The sequence below is a fragment of the Anabrus simplex genome, chromosome 1, assembly GCF_040414725.1.
Source record: "Anabrus simplex isolate iqAnaSimp1 chromosome 1, ASM4041472v1, whole genome shotgun sequence".
NCBI lineage: Eukaryota > Metazoa > Arthropoda > Insecta > Orthoptera > Tettigoniidae > Anabrus > Anabrus simplex.
In genome coordinates, this window is record NC_090265.1 from 726229480 (window position 1) to 726245642 (window position 16163).

General features: G+C 38.5%; 2 protein-coding genes across 4 annotated transcripts in view; one reads left to right on the top strand and one right to left on the bottom strand.

Moving 5' to 3' along the window:
• LOC136857423 (peptidoglycan-recognition protein SC2) overlaps window positions 1–16163 on the top strand; it is a 95555-nt gene that overhangs the window by 67466 nt on the left and 11926 nt on the right. The gene's annotated exons all lie outside the window — the stretch shown is intronic.
• LOC136857422 (protein artemis) overlaps window positions 10782–16163 on the bottom strand; it is a 149381-nt gene continuing 143999 nt past the window's right edge. For both annotated transcript variants that reach the window (XM_067136073.2, XM_067136074.2), the window contains exon 12: window positions 10782–11408. In XM_067136073.2, the coding sequence (XP_066992174.2) occupies window positions 11308–11408 (101 nt within the window). In that variant the 3' untranslated portion in view covers window positions 10782–11307. The remainder of the gene's footprint in view (window positions 11409–16163) is intronic.

Consider the following 16163-nt stretch of genomic DNA (forward strand, 5'->3'; position numbering starts at 1 on the left):
AGCACAATCATCTCAACAACGCCAAGAACAATTAGATCAACAGCGAAGACGTATACAGTTGCAATATCTGAATGATTGAGATTCATATCACCTAAAGGCTTTTTCACACCAACCGGATATTCAGTATAGTACCCCATGCAAATTCGTTCAAATAGGAAAAAAATAGACAAAGTTTGTCCGCACTGCACAGCAATCAAATTTAAAGGAGAAAGCCCGGGAATGCGCTGCGCGAGCTGAAAAGTGAAGCTACCTGAACTTGAGCAGCAAAACGAACCAATGAAAAGCATGTTAAAAGGAATTACCGATGTTTCAAAACATTTCCTCAAAAACATAAGAAATTACAATTTTTGTTTTCAGATGACTTCATTCAGCGTTAACATTAGAGCAGGAATAAATTTACCATAGATCATTAGGCTTTACTTCCTTTACCCATCAATTTCTCAAAATCTATTTCATCAGAGATGAAATCAGAATCAACCAGTTCTATTAATAACTGATGTGGCCTCTTGAAGTCTGAAACTTAGGTAAGTATTTAGGAGTTGCCTCCACTTCCAGCGATCTTGAGAGATGTTTTGCTAACAAACTCCGGCGATTTTGCGAATGTCTTTGTCCCAGCGATCCGGTGGCTTTCCTTGCGGTCTCAGTTTATCTGTTGGGCTCCATTCGAGAACAACCTTGGTCCATCTGCCATCCCTTCTTCGGGCCACATGACCTGCCCATTACTTCAAGGTTGAAATTCTCGTTATGATGTCAACGACATTTATGACTGCTCTTATGTCATGGGTCCTCTTTTATCTCTTCTGGTAAACCCAAGCATAGACCTCTCCATTCTTCTCTGGGCAGTTCTTAGTTTCCGTTTAGTGAACTCATTCATCGTCCAGATCTCACAGGCATAGGTCATGACAGGGAGAATGCATTGGTCATGAACTTGTTTCTTTAGGTTTACTGAGATGATGTATTTGAAGACGGCTGAACATCGTCCAAATGCCTGCCATCCTAATTTGATTTTTTTGAAAATTTCATGACTTATATCTCCTTTCATGTTGATTTGTTGGCCAAGGTAGATGTACTCACCAACATTTTCAATAGTTATTCCCTCTATCATTACATTGTCTGAAGTTGCCCACTCATTATGCATGACAGATTGGACAGATTAATCTTGAGGCCTACTTGCCAACCAACGAGTACAAGATTGCGTACTTGTGACTGCAGTTCTTCCTTATCATTAGCCAACAATATTATATCATCTGCAAATCTCAAATGATTCAGCTTCCTCCCACTGATTCTGATGCCTCGATCTTTCCATTGAATTTTGGACATTGCCATTTCTAAGACTGCAGAGAAGAGCTTTGGTGAGATGGGGTCACCTTGTTTTACACCATGCTGAATGGGAAAATCTTCAGTTGTTTCACTGACACCAACAAAGGCAGAAGATGATTCATATATGTCCTTAAGTATATTGATGTAGGATGCTTCTACTCCCTGTTCAGCTAATAACAAAAGGACAGATGAATGGCTAACAGAATCAAATGCCTTTTTGAAATCAACAAATGCTAAGCAGAGGGGCAGTTGGTATTCATTCATTCGGCTGATTACTTCCCGTAGAGCAAGTATGTGGTCAATGGTGCTAAAACCACTGCAAAAACCCGCCTGTTCGATGGGTTGGGCTAAGTCGAGAGTTGAGCTGATTCTATCAGACAGGACCTTGGTAAAGACTTTGTACAGGCCGGCCAATAGGCTGATGGGACGATAGTTTATTATGTTGTGGATACTATCTTTTTTGTGAAGTAGGATGATCTTTGCTTTGTTCCAAGATCTGGGAATTGATCCTCATTGGAGAAAAGAAGTAAAAATTTTAGCCAAACAATTAGCGGTTGCCTCTCCAGCAAGTTTCGGAATGCTAACTGTTAGTCCGTCATCTCCTGCAGCTGTAACCTGTTTCATATTATCTGTAACGCTTTTGACTTCGGAAGGTAGGACATCTGGGACATGAGAAGTTGAACCAAGGACGGGCATAGTTATAGTTTCTTCAGTTTTGCTGTATAATGAACTATACAAGTTTCTAATGAATTTTAGCAGTTCATCTTTACCAGTTATTCTGCCATTTTCTCCATGCATTGCTATTATGTGTGTCTTGCCTATGGTTAGCAATCGTTCAGTTGACCTTAAACTCCCTTTATTCTCAAGGCTGGATCTTAGTATCTCCTCATTATGCTTCTTTACATCTGCTTTCACTTTTTTCCTCAATGACTTACATAGCTCGGTGTACTCTACCCTATCAGTTTTCATCTCTCACCTCTTCTCTAATAAGGCTCTTGTTTCAACAGTGAATTTCTTAGACAAAGAATTTTTCTTGCAAGTACCACTAATTTCTTGAGCTGTTGCAGGTAGCATCTTCTTTGAAATCAATGTTTTCTTTGAAGAGCTCGCTAGAATTCATCTTTGTTTGCCTCCAGGTTTTTAAGATCAATTATTGTTTTCCTACCTTTCACTAGTTTTTGCCTCTCCATGCATGTATTCAGAACAATTTTTGCTCTTACTAGTCAGTGATCACCACCCGTGTTGAACTTATTTAGTACAGAAACATCTTTAATGATATGAGGACTGTTTGAGAGTATGAAGTCAATTTCATTGGTGACCTCAAAATTTGGGCTCCTCCATCTCCATTTCCGAGTGGGATGTTTTTTGAAGTAGGTGTTCATGATGGGCATCTTCATACATTCTGCAAATTGGACCAGCCGTTCACCCCTTTCATTCCTGACATCAATGCCGTGCTTTCCCATGACGGTATTGCTTTCTTTATATTTGACAACCTTGGCATTAAAATCACCAATTGTCAATCTGAAGTGGCAATTCTTCTCTTTATCAACTGTCTTAATTAGATCCTCATACAATGGTTCAATCTCATCAGGATGGCTTGATGTAGGTGCATGAACTTGAATAATTTGGATCTTGTACCTTTCTGATAGTCTCAGAACTAAACAAGCTATTCTACAGGAACCTCCTTCAAGTGACGACACACTATCGATTATGCTTTTGTTGATCAAAAACCCAACTCTGTTAAGTTTTCTATCTGGCTCTCCAAAATAATAAAGTAAATGTCCAGAATTTAGACACAAACAGTTTTCTCCTTTGCGACGCACCTCACTTAAGTCAACAATACTCTAATTAATGTTATTTAACTCTTCCTCTAATAAGTGCATACTAGAAGAGAGAGGTTCTTGGCACTGCTGAATATGGGGTTGTGGGACAACAAGGTAGACCGCAACTGGAGAACCGATTGTGGGGCTACTTTACCACCAGAGAATTTGGCTTTAATGGTACATATCATTATTTGACTTCAAGGTTTTAAAGCTTAATCACCACACCTGCTTCAATGATGGATTGGTGACAGAGATGAAAATGACCAATAAAATGCATGCTGCCATATCTCTAATGGAATCAGAAGGCATATTGTTGAGTCGTTGCAAAAATGTTACAAGACAATAATAATTTAATTTGGATGTTCAAAAGTGAGATTGATCTCATGCTTGCTAGGATACATTTATTTACTTACCCATTATTTTTATATCAGACTGAGCCACAGTGAAGCATGGCTGGGTTTAGCTAGTATTAATAAAAATCGGTTCATAAATCCTTTCACATAAAACATTGCACTTTCCAACTCATCGTCATACTAGAAATTTGCAGGATTCTGATTCTGGATTATTTCAGGCTTTAAACATTAAATTCGCATTGCATACCGCGTTAGCATATAATAATCTATACAAAAATATCCTAACCTATCTTGATATAGACCAGCCTCTTCATACATACCCTGAACTGGTATTGTGGGGTGCTGCCACACCCGTTGTAACTGTCCGGCATTATTGTAGACACAATAGTGCAGATTGTTTATTATCATGTTGTGTAATCTCCAGTCTAGTAGAGAAGAATTAGTGGCCCGGAACAGATGTTAGTGACTAGAGTGGTGTCATGAAAATTGTTTGTTTGGGGTGCAGTGTCACCCCACAATACCAGTTACGTGAGTTTAAATTGTCACGGTGTTTTCCTAATGGTGCATTATTTGACACAAACTGAGTTAGAATAATAACAGTAAGTTATTTATTAAATTGACCACCTAATCAATACAATAAGTCATTATCTTGGATGATTTACATTGATCTATTAATTAAAAATGGTACATCAACCTTTTAATGTCAATAATTTTAATACTTTCAGCTTTGTAATTCTTCACATTGTAAAAAAAAAAAAATTTTAAAACCAACATTGTTATTTTTAATGTTAATTTTAGTTTAAGTCTCTTCAAGACTTTTAAAAATTAATTTCATCTTATTATATGTCATTCAAGTGCTTATTTTTATTTCGTGGTTAAAACAATGGCTGATGATGCCTTCATACTAGGCGAAACATGTACCATTTTTAATTAATAGATCAATGTAAATCATCCAAGATAATGACTTACTGTATTGATTAGGTGGTCAATTTAATAAATAACTTACTGTTATTATTCTAATCAAATATCAATACGGATCAAAAATGATATTTATTACATGTAATACAAACTGAGTTAGAACATTACGTGAATAAGCGGTGACGACGCAGGCCCTAATCTAGGATTAAACAATGAACAAGATAGTGATCTGAGTGACAGAGAGTTTTCATAGTGATCATATGACTGAATCTGATATTGAGTTATCGGAAGAAGATGATAAGGCACAGAGCGAAACAATCATGTTCACAGGTAACTACTTTTATGGCAAAAATAGATATAAGTGGGCAAAAGCCGCACCAGCTCCGTCACTAATTCGTAAACATAATATAGTTTACCTACCAGGAATGCAGTCGCGAATAAGCCTAAGACCCCGCAAGAAGCCTTGTCGTTGCTCTTCAGTGATGATATTCAAGTAAAAGAACGAACAAATGCTAAAATTACGCATATGTGCCAATAAAGAAAAACAAACTCTGATCCAAATTCAATAGAGTATAGAGGAATTTAAGAAAAATATTCCTCAGCATTACGCTTTAACGACTTGCCCTACCCCCTTTTCTTTTTCTTAGTTACGTTTGGGCCTGCTATGGACCACGTGGTTCTTTTCTCTAGCAGCTTTCTTCTTCTACCAGTATTCCTTCATTCTTGCACTGTGAAAGTCTTTCCGCTCCTGAGTCCATTTCACACCTCTTCCCGGACGCACTATTTTTTCTGTTAGTGACTGGAGAGGGTTTGATGTTCTGATCAGAGTTCTGTAGCTATTCCTGTCATAGATTTCACTGGGAGCAACATCCAATTGTTGAAGATCTTTTCTGACAAGTCTTGCCTACTTGGCATTAGTTGCTTTCCTTCTAGAGATGGTGTGGAAGATTTTGGAGGCGAGCCTCTGTTTATCCATTCTCACGACATGACCATAGAAGTTCAATCTCTTCTTCCTCATAGATCTTGTAATATGCTCTGTAATTGCTGGTACAGTTCATTGTTGTGCCTGATTCTGTACTTGCCTCCTTCTTTATGATTTTTCTCAGGATCTCCCTTTCCTTCAGCTCCCATTTTCTGAGTTGCCCTTTTCTTACCATGTTTAGGCATTCTGAGGCATATACTGTAGTACCGACGGTCTCACTACAGTACTGTAATGCCTGATTTTGAGGTTAAGGGAGAGGGATTTGGATTTGTATATACTCCTACATAGGTGGTAGGCGCTTTCCAATTTGACGCATCTGCTGTTCATGGCCTGATCTTCACGCATCTTTGGGGTTATCCATTCTCCTAGGTATATGAAGGAGTTAGTCCTTTGTACTGCTTTGTCACCCAGTGGGATTGATTTGGGTGCATATCTGATGTTGGGAGTTTGGGACAGTCTGGTGCAAAAAGGAATTGGACAGGGATTAATAAAAATGATCATGGTATTGTATAAGGAATGTTGTAGTTGCGTGCAAACACAAGTTGGCAGGACAAGTTGGTTCAAAATAACTAGTGGGCTGAGACAGGGAAGTGTTCTATCACCAATCCTGATTACAATAGTAATGGATGACATCATGAGAACAGCAAAAGCAGCATATGGAGGAAGAGAAATGAACATGATGTTATTTGCAGATGATATTGTGATTTGGGGAGAAGACGACAGGAAGGTTCAAGAACAGTTGAATGTGGTGAATGGGAAGATTGAAGAATGTGGATTGAAAATAAGTGTAGAAAAGAGTAAAACTCTTGTTATGACGAAAGGGGAGAAAGAAGGGAAAGGTCAGATTAGACTTGCAGACAAGCCCCTGGAAGTAGTGGAAACGTTTAAATACCTGGGGAGTGAATTAATGGAGAATGCTCGACTGGATGCTGAGATTAGTAAAAGGATTCAAGCTGGAAGTTGTTTCTATGATAGTGTAAGAAATATGTTATGGGACAAAGATGTGCCAATGGAAGCAAAGGATACTATGTACAAGAGTTATTACGAACCCATAACAACTTACGGAGCAGAAACTTGGACAATGACAAAGAAGGATGAGAGTCAAATACAGGCAGCCGAAATGAAATTCTTGAGGAGTATGATACAGAAGAGTAGACGAGACAAAATAAGGAATGAGAAAATCCGGGAAGAAATTGGAGTGGAAAAAATGAATGATAGAATAGAGAAGAGCCGACTAAGATGGTTTGGGCACATAAAGCGAATGAGCGACGAAAGAATGCCAAAAAAGGTGATGGAAATGCAAATCCAAGGAAGGAGAGGCCGTGGACGACCACGATTGAGATGGAAGGATACCATCCAACGCAGCATTATAGAAAGAAACCTGGACTGGGACACAGTGTTGGAGGAGGAGTGGTGGAAAGACCGAAGAAAGTGGAGAGGAACCATATTTGCCCCTACCCGGCTACAGCTGGATAAAGGGAAATGATGATGATGATGATGATCTGATGTTGGTGATAAACTGTGTTTTGTTGATGGCGATCTTCAACCCTACTTTAGCTGCTATGTGGTCGAGAGAGGATAGTTGAAGGATAGCTTCCTCCACACTGGTCCCAGGAGTGTAAGGTCGTCTGCGAAGGCTTTTTTCCTTAACTGTGATGTTGATTTTAGAAATACCTATTGTTATGTGTATAACTTTATGTTTCAGTTTGAGATTATTTAGCTTTGCAGCCCAAATTGTCTGGAAAGTAGCTGACCCTTTTAAACAAATAATAAAAATAAGTTATAATGTAATGTATTTACGCATCGCATTATAGATATGATGTACATGATTCAAAGTGTCACTGGGACTGTCACCGATCAGTTGAGGGACCCCAAAACCTATGTAATCAACACTAATCTCAGTCAATTTGGACATTTCTTTCCCCACCCTTTCTGAATCATAATGACAATGAGTGCTAAACTGGGACTTAAACGATACTGTAATCTCAGTGACCCTGAGAAGTGTGCATTTGACACTAATATTGGCTGTTTTTTTTTATTATTTTACATGCCACCCCTCATTTATGGGTGTTTTATCCCTACAGTACCTTTTTGAGAGAGTAATTTATATGCATACCGAGTTTGGTTGCAAATTGTTCTGAATAAATTCATAATCTCTGATATTTTGGACATTTTCTTTATCACACCTTCTCAACCCTCTTGCCGGTGGCATTTGGAGTGTCAGTATTCATCTAAGTGATCCTGAAAACTATGGAATACATAGTAACATTAGCCATTTTTTAATATTTTTAATGTCATCCCCTCCAACACGGATGCCAGGGGTGTCTTGCCCCACATATTTTTTTTCCAGATAGTATAGTAAGTCATCTGTGCACCAATTTTAGTTGAGAGGTATGCTGAAATATAGCACATACATTCATAATCTTGGCTATTTTGAACATTATTTTCACTCCTTCTCAACCTCCATTCCGACTGGGCCTGAAGTATGACTTAAATAGCATCCAGAGTGTCACAGTGTTAGGGGAGTCCTGCCCCCCACAGTAATTTTTTCAGATAGTAAGTCATGTGCATGCTATGTTTGGTTGAGAGTTATGCTGGAACACACACATTCATCCGTCATCTCTGTTATTATGGATATCTTCTTTTTCTCAACCCTTCTCAACCCCGTGCCGACGTGGCTGAACTTGTATTTAAACAACATGCAAGAATGTCACTGTTCATCTCAGCGACTCTGAAACCTATGGACTCGACACAATTTTTATATGCCACCCTCCTTCCACTTACCCCCACAGTGCTTTTTTCCAGACAGTCATACGTGTAGCAGAATCTCTCCATGGCACTGCGTACTCTCACGCACATGCCTAGTTCGAACACCAGACCTTATTCTACTGTAGAATCCTTGAGCTGATATCATGGTTATGGCTGGTCATTTCTTTATCAGATTCGTACAGCGGGTAGTGTGGTGCCAATATCCTAAAAAGTGTTAATTTTAGGGCCTTAACAAGTGGTTTTTGGTGTCCCGTAAGGACTTGCCTAGTTTTGTTCTTCATGTCGTGAGGCTTGAAATGAGCTTTGTCTCATCCTTGCACAATAAATTTGATATTTCGCCTAAATTAGCCTATGTTAATGAGCCAAAGGGCCTAAAACTAGGGAATGGAGAGGGCTATTGAAACTTCTAGCACATGGGATTACCCACAGGGTCCTAAAAGTAGAGTATATAAAATTAGGTTCAGATCGGTAGAATGGAATTGATTTATATATGGAACGGACAGACATTCTGCTTTTTATATATACAGTATGTACATACGTATATGGATTATAATCGGCTCTGTAACAGGACATCCTAAGCAGCATCAATGCTAGAACCAGACATGCACACAGCTTATTAAAACTCAACACAAGACCTGCCATGGCATGGAAGGAATATGGGAACAGGCAAGGATAGAAATAAACCAACCTCTTGAAGAACCTCCGGAACAATAAATAAATGCTTTGCTATTCTACTAAACACAAATTCAAAAAAATAGAACTCTATTTGATTATCTACAGCTAATAAGCGCAGTAGAAGCTTGTCCGGGGACCTTCTTTACCTTGCGTTATAGCTAAACCTATAGCGACAGAAGATTGAAAAAAAAATAGTAGGCTACATGTTATGAAAGACACTGTACCTAAAATACACACACTCAACATTCCATTCTTCACACCACCACTACTACTCCTCTTCTTCCTCCTCCTCCAACTATCACATAGGGTCAGTGTCAGTTTGTTGCATTATTCTCTTCCATAAATGTTTATCCAATGCTTCTTCCCTCTTCCAACCTTTTACAGTACCCTTACATCCCCTTCTACTTTGTCCTTCCATTTCATTTTTGGTCTTCCTCTCCTCCAGATTTCCCCTCTTCTTTGTAAACACCCATATTATCTTAGCCTACTTTCTTGAACCTTCTTTCCTATGGGTTCCACTTTCACTGATCCTCTGATGTAATCATTTTTTATTCTATCCTTTCTTGTAATTCCACTTATCTACATTAAAATTTTCATTTCTCCCACTTCCATCTTCCTCTCTTGGGCTTTTGTGGTCGGCCAAGTTTCTGCAGGTCTTATGACAGATTTGTAGAACTTTCCTTTCATCCTGCAGCTGACCTTCTTATCACACAGTACTCCACTCAATTTCTTCCAGTTCCTCCATCCACTATTTAGCTAATCCTCCATCACTTTGTAGTATGAAACCAGATATTTAAACTTCCTGGCCAGGATTAGTAGTTCTTCATGCAGCTTGTCTTGAAGTTTCTCTTGGGTCGGTTCACAGACTACAACATCATCGGCAAACTTCACTCTCCATGGCGCTGCCTTCTTCAAATCTTCAACTAGCACATCCACTACCAGATCGAAGAAATATGGGCTGAGAGCAGATGCCTGGTGTAGCCCTACCCTCACTGGGAATTCCTTCGTTGTACCTACAATGCTCCTGACTTATGCCATCACACACTCTCAAGTACTTTTCTGGCAGGCCTTTACTTATCATACTTCTCCATAACTCTGATGATGATGATGTTTGTTGTTTAAAGGGGCCCAACAGCTAGGTCATCAACCCCCTTCCATAACTCTTGCCTAGGCACTTTCTCATACGCCTCCTCCAGATCAATGAAGGCCAATGTTACGTTCAATTTATCATTCACAGAGTAAATTTTTCTTTTCTTTTTGTACATTGCTTTATGTCACACTGACATAGATAGGTTTCATGGTTATGATGGGATACAAAAGGTCTAGGAGTGGGAAGGAAGCAACCATGGGCTTAATTAAGGTACAGCCCAGTGTGAAAATGGGAAACCATGGAAAATCATCTTCAGGGCTGACGACAGTGGGGTTCAAACCCACTACCTCCCGAATGTAAGCTCACAGCTATGCACCCGTAATTGCAAGGCCATTTCGCTCTTTTTGTGTGTGTGTGTGTGTGTGTGTGTGTGTGTGTGTGTGTGTGTGACATCACAGCACCTGCACTTAACTCAAGATTAAACTAGGAGATTGTCTGACAAAAACTAAAAACCAACACAGTCACTTGTTTTGTGAGCATGGGTGCAGGTAAACAAGTTCAAGTTGTTGAGGGGGAAGGTCATCTTAACTTTCCCATGTGTACAGAAAAGCTTGACTAATTGTTCACACCCCATCATTTCTGTGAATAGAGAGGCACATAGTTTTTATAACCCGATGCAGTCATCCTTCAAGTTGTGTTTATCATGGATTCTGTAACTGTTATAGAGCATTATGCAAAATCCCTCTTTGCAGTAAAAGAAAAAAAGAATTTTATTGATTTTGTTTTTTGTGGCATGCTTTGTACTGCATTCAATCTGAATTCATGGTAAATCAGACCGTATTTAACCGGGCTTCCACTGTAGTAAGGATTGAGTTGTTATAAGTTAATATTCATTGTAGATCTTTAACTACTTTGCAATCATCATCATCATCATTCACTTCATAATTTGTTCTGCTATACCGTTAAGTTAATAGCTGTAAGTCATTTTTATTTCTGGTTAAATATTGTTGTATATACATTGTATCTCATAAGATAGTCAGATGGAAGAGATGGCCCCAATCTTGCCAGAAAAAATTAATTAATCTAATCTATACAGCAAATTTACTGAATGTGAACCTCACAACTGTCAACTATCCTAGAGTCCCGGTCCAGGGAGTAGAAGATTTGAGTTAAACTCCCAAGAACAGTCCTACTTTCAGGGCTTTTGTTGTACATTGTGGTTACTGTTTCACAATAACAAAAATAAGTAAAACAGTTTCTAATATTATAATGTGCAGTTAAGAGACAAATCATTTTGCCTGCAACAGCTCAACTGAGCAGGAGTGGGACTCAATTCCCTCCACCCCTAAAAGAACAAAGTACTGTATATCCCATTGTTCAAACTTGTTTCTGACTTGAAGAGATAACAGGCTGGTACCGTGAGGCCTTTATGCGTTCCGCTCGAGTAGGACGCAAACGAGGTGGCTGGCTGAATGTACCTGCAACAGAACAGATAGCAATGATTAGTCGTTTCATAAGAAAACTGTCCAGAGATTTCTGTGTTACAAAATAAACCAGACGCGTACACTGCATGTACACTAAATGACTATCTTCAGCAGATGATCTCACCTCGATTGCCAAGAACATTTAACCTTTTCACTCTGGCAAAATGATAGTGGGCCTAGGCTAGCTGGCCCTGCCCCCTTTCTCATTCACATCTCTTCATGTTATAGGACACGACAGATTGAAACACAGTCCAGTCAAATATTGTGTACTTTTTAGTAATTTTCAGCTTCCCATCTTCCTTTTGTCTTTTAACACGGCACTGGCAGAGCTAAATCCTTCCTGTCTTCATCTTTTTAAAGTCGCTACCTTCCTCTGCAGTATACAGTTTCTCCTGCAATGTGGAATGCAGTACCAGAATGATTTAAAACTCCGTATAGAAGCACTAATACATCAGCGGGGAGCAGCAACTAAGCAGCAAGTGACGAGCAAGAAGATCGTTCATATCCTTACTGCCCCCGACATCTGGTGACAGGACAACTGCTAGAAATCATGAAGGTTCGAACCTCTCCCGCAGTCTACCGTAGTGAAGCACAGAAAAGTCAAACAACATATGACTACAACAGTGGTCCACCAGCAACATGGTATCACTCCTGCATGACTGCTGGAGTGAGAAGGTTATCAGCTATCCATACAATTATCTATCGTACCATGAAAAAACACCCCTGGTCTTAAAATAGCCTTATCCCATTCAAGTCACAATAAATTACAATATTATTGACTGTGGAATCAGATTTAATTTGGCTGCTGCCAGTTTGGCCATACATAAAAAACCAGGCATAAAACACTAACGAAGATAATTAATTCAAATTTTGCATTCATGCCACTGAAAGTTATGATTTATCCATACTTCATTGCTTGAATGACTGTTGGCTGTGGTACAAATGTTTCATTTGAAATACTTTCAAAAAGAGTGGATATGTGTACTCTAAACTAGTGATGGGCAGAATCAAATACTTTCCAGAACCGATTACTATAAATCCGAGAACATTTATGAATCGAAACTAGCGTTTGAAACCAAGTTCTCGAATCTTACATACCTCGAGCAACTAAAATGCAAGCGAACTCTGGACATCAAGAAGAATAAGTGTCCAGGAAGTGCTTTAATAAAGGCTAGCCTTGTATGGTCTATGTATTATTTCATAAACATATAAGAAATTTTAAATTGCAGCTATTTTTTATAGATTGACATTATACCATTAGTTGTTATCGAAATGTGTACTTTCATTCTCTCAATCCCTCTCTTAATTCTCTTATTACACCTACTCTACTGTGTACTTTCATTCATATATTATGTATATATTACATATCAATTGTGTTAACTAGCATTTTATTTCTCCGAGAGAAACGTCGGGGCACAAAGCTGTTAGTGTGCATTCGGGAAAGAGTGGGTTCAAATCTCCATGTGGGCAGGCCTGAAGATGGTTTCCTGTGGTTTCTCATATTCACACCAGGAAAATGCTGGGGCTGTATCTTAATTAAGGCCACGACCACTTCATTCACACTCCTAGCTGTTTCATATACCACTGTCGCCATAACACTTATGCATGTCGGTGCGACGTAAAGCAAATTCCGAAAAAATTAAATATAAGCATTTGATTTCTTCTTATAGCAAGTATAAAGAAAGCAAAAAATCAGATTGTGTGTTATTTGCTTTCAGATAGTGATCTATAACCATCATTACAACTTGATACTGGCATATAAGCTCAATCAGTAAGATTCTATTCGAGAACTTCTCATTCTTCCGTCTGAGAGAAGCATTCGAATACATCTTAGGTAAATACTCATATGATGTGCATTATCCTCTTTACCACCATCATGAATACAGAGATAGTTCTGAGTTACGTACAGTTACCTACTATCCTCACTGTTCTCGGATACTGCATAAAGAGAGACCATTATGGTCTCGCTTTGGGATTATCATTAGTGAATACCTCGAGCAAAAGTGTTTGAATACTTTTATCAGGACTTGACATATCTCGAGAACTTGTAAGAATTAATTTCTTCGACATTTTGGTCTCGAATTCTCCCATCACTACTCTAAACTATTACAACTTTGGACGGTGCACTACTTACTCCAAATTTTTCGTAAGTTTTTCTGAAACATCACTGTATCCACAATATGGATATATATGAGGATTATTGTCTTTACTCCCCAATTTCCAATTACTAAGGTACTTCTGTGTCACTGGCTGTGCGCATTTGGAAGGATCTGGAACAGCACTTTCACTCTCACTTTCTTCAATGCCCTACGCACTTGAGTAACTACTCACGAACTTGGATTCATTTTTGAAAATGTCATTATTGCCAAAATCACCATTTAAAACACTGTCTACAAGCACTTTCAAAGTCTCGTAGTCATTATCGTGATGCCGGTTCTACTGCACAATGAATACTGAATATCGATGAAAACACCACACATGACCACAGCTTTGTTAATAAACTTAACCATGATAGGTTAATATTGTGTTTGGTCCGTATTGACTGGTCTGAATGTATAATATAACTATTTATAATAGTTTATTTAAATCCGCCTTGATCAATACACTCATTAAATGAAAGAAACATTATTAATTAAACCATACATGTTTCGGGAAATCTCAACCATTCCCTTCATCAGTGGTTAGATCAAAGAATAACACAATATGACAATCTTTTGTTTTACAATTTGAAGGAGTATTGTGTCCCAATACATCATATCAAAGAGTAAAGAGAACTTATGAAATATTATAAAAATGATCAATACATACAATTTTGGTTGAACTGAATGAGAACACTACACAAATTTAGGATCTTCAAGTTTTTCTTCTTTTCTTATTCTTTTTGTTCCTTAAATGATTATATGCTAGCCTAAACAGTGGGTTATCTTCTGTACTTTTCTCATTTAAACTTGATTCAGATATACATTTTTGTGTAAGGTAAATTTCTAAATTTTCCAAAACATTCATCAGTTTTCCCTTTTAGAAATCAACAACTTAAAATAGCTGGGGGAAATGAATCACATACATCTATGGACGATCGGTGCACCACACTAGAAAATGAATATCACATTACCAAGAATCCGCCACTATAGCGCACTCGTGGTTCTAGAGTGATCAAAATGCTTATGTTTGATTTGATTTGTTTATTTATCATCAACAGAGTTATTACTTCTGAAGTTACAGATGATATAATCAATTCAAATAATAACAATATTAACAGCAACTTACTATCACTACTAAGCAATATACAATATACTGTATACATATTTACAAAACACAAGAACATGGGGGCCGGTGATCTTCGATGTTAGGCTCCTTAAAACAACAAGCAAGCAAGAACATGGAAACAGAAAAAAGTGTTTATATATTTGAAATGAACGACAGATTTAAAAAAAAAAGGAAATATAACTTCCAGTTGCCAAATATGTAGAACAGGATACAAGGAACTCTCTGTCTATGAGGTGTCCATAAGATGTCTACGAAGCTGACAAGTGGAAATACGTCCACCATCCCGATAATTTCATTCAGAAATCTTAGGGCCTGTATAAACCAAGAGTTCCTGTGTGATTCACTTCTGCACCTGGGTAAGTGAAAGGCGACAGCCTGTTGGGTGTTGTGAGAAGGAACATGAATTGAAGCGACTGGAGAAAATGAGGACAATCAAGGAAATTGCTGATACATTTGTGTATGCAATGTGCATCAACATACCTGTGCCTAGATCTAGGAGACTCAATATGTATCTTTGTACAAAACAGATCATAACCTATCGACAGCTTGATACCCAAACACATTTTACGGTAATGAGCCATTTTGAGAATCTGATCTGCACTTGCTCTAAGGTCTCTGTGGCTCAGGCAGCAGCGTGTTGACCTCTCACCTCTGGGTTCCGTGGTTCAAATCCCGGCCACTCCATGCGAGATTTGTGCTGGACAAAGCACAGGCAGGACAGGTTTTTCTCTGGGTACTCTGGTTTTCCCTGTCATATTTCATTTCAGCAACACTGTCCAATATCATTTCATTTCATCTGTCATTTATTAATCATTGCCCCAAAGGAGTGCAACAGGCTTCTGCAGCCGGCACAATTCTTATCCTCACCGCAAGACCCGGTAATGACTGGAAAACAGGTTGTAGGATTTAATTTTCATTTACTTCCTCTAAGGCTCTAAGTATTGCTGTAAAGGGATCTACACTTTAGAGCAGTACTCTAGACTAGACCGTATAAGCAAGAAATACAGGGTTTTCAATGAGCACAATTTATTTTGAGGAAGCCTAATGTTTTAAATACCTCATTAACGATATTTAATACAAGCTCATTGAAAAATAAACCATTTTGATTACTAAAAAGAATAACAAGATCATTAATTTTAGTGCGCTTCACTTCTTGACCCTTTATATGATAAATGAACAGATTAACATGCAATTTTGTCTTTAAGGATATTGAACTGTACTTTGAAATATTTAGGGGTATTTTTGGTTCTTTTTTATTTTTTTACATTTGTTCGTGCGTCGACGCCTGCAGATCTTTTGCCACTACTTTCAACATATGAGAGGAACCTGCGTGCGAGTGTAATTGTGGAAGTGTAAAGTGTTGAATGTGAGGAAAGGAACGTTAAAGATGACACAAACACTCAGTCCCCAAGCCAGAGGACCCCTGACCCGGCCGGGAATAGACACGGGGCCGCCGGGTGACAGGTGGATGCGTTGCTCCCT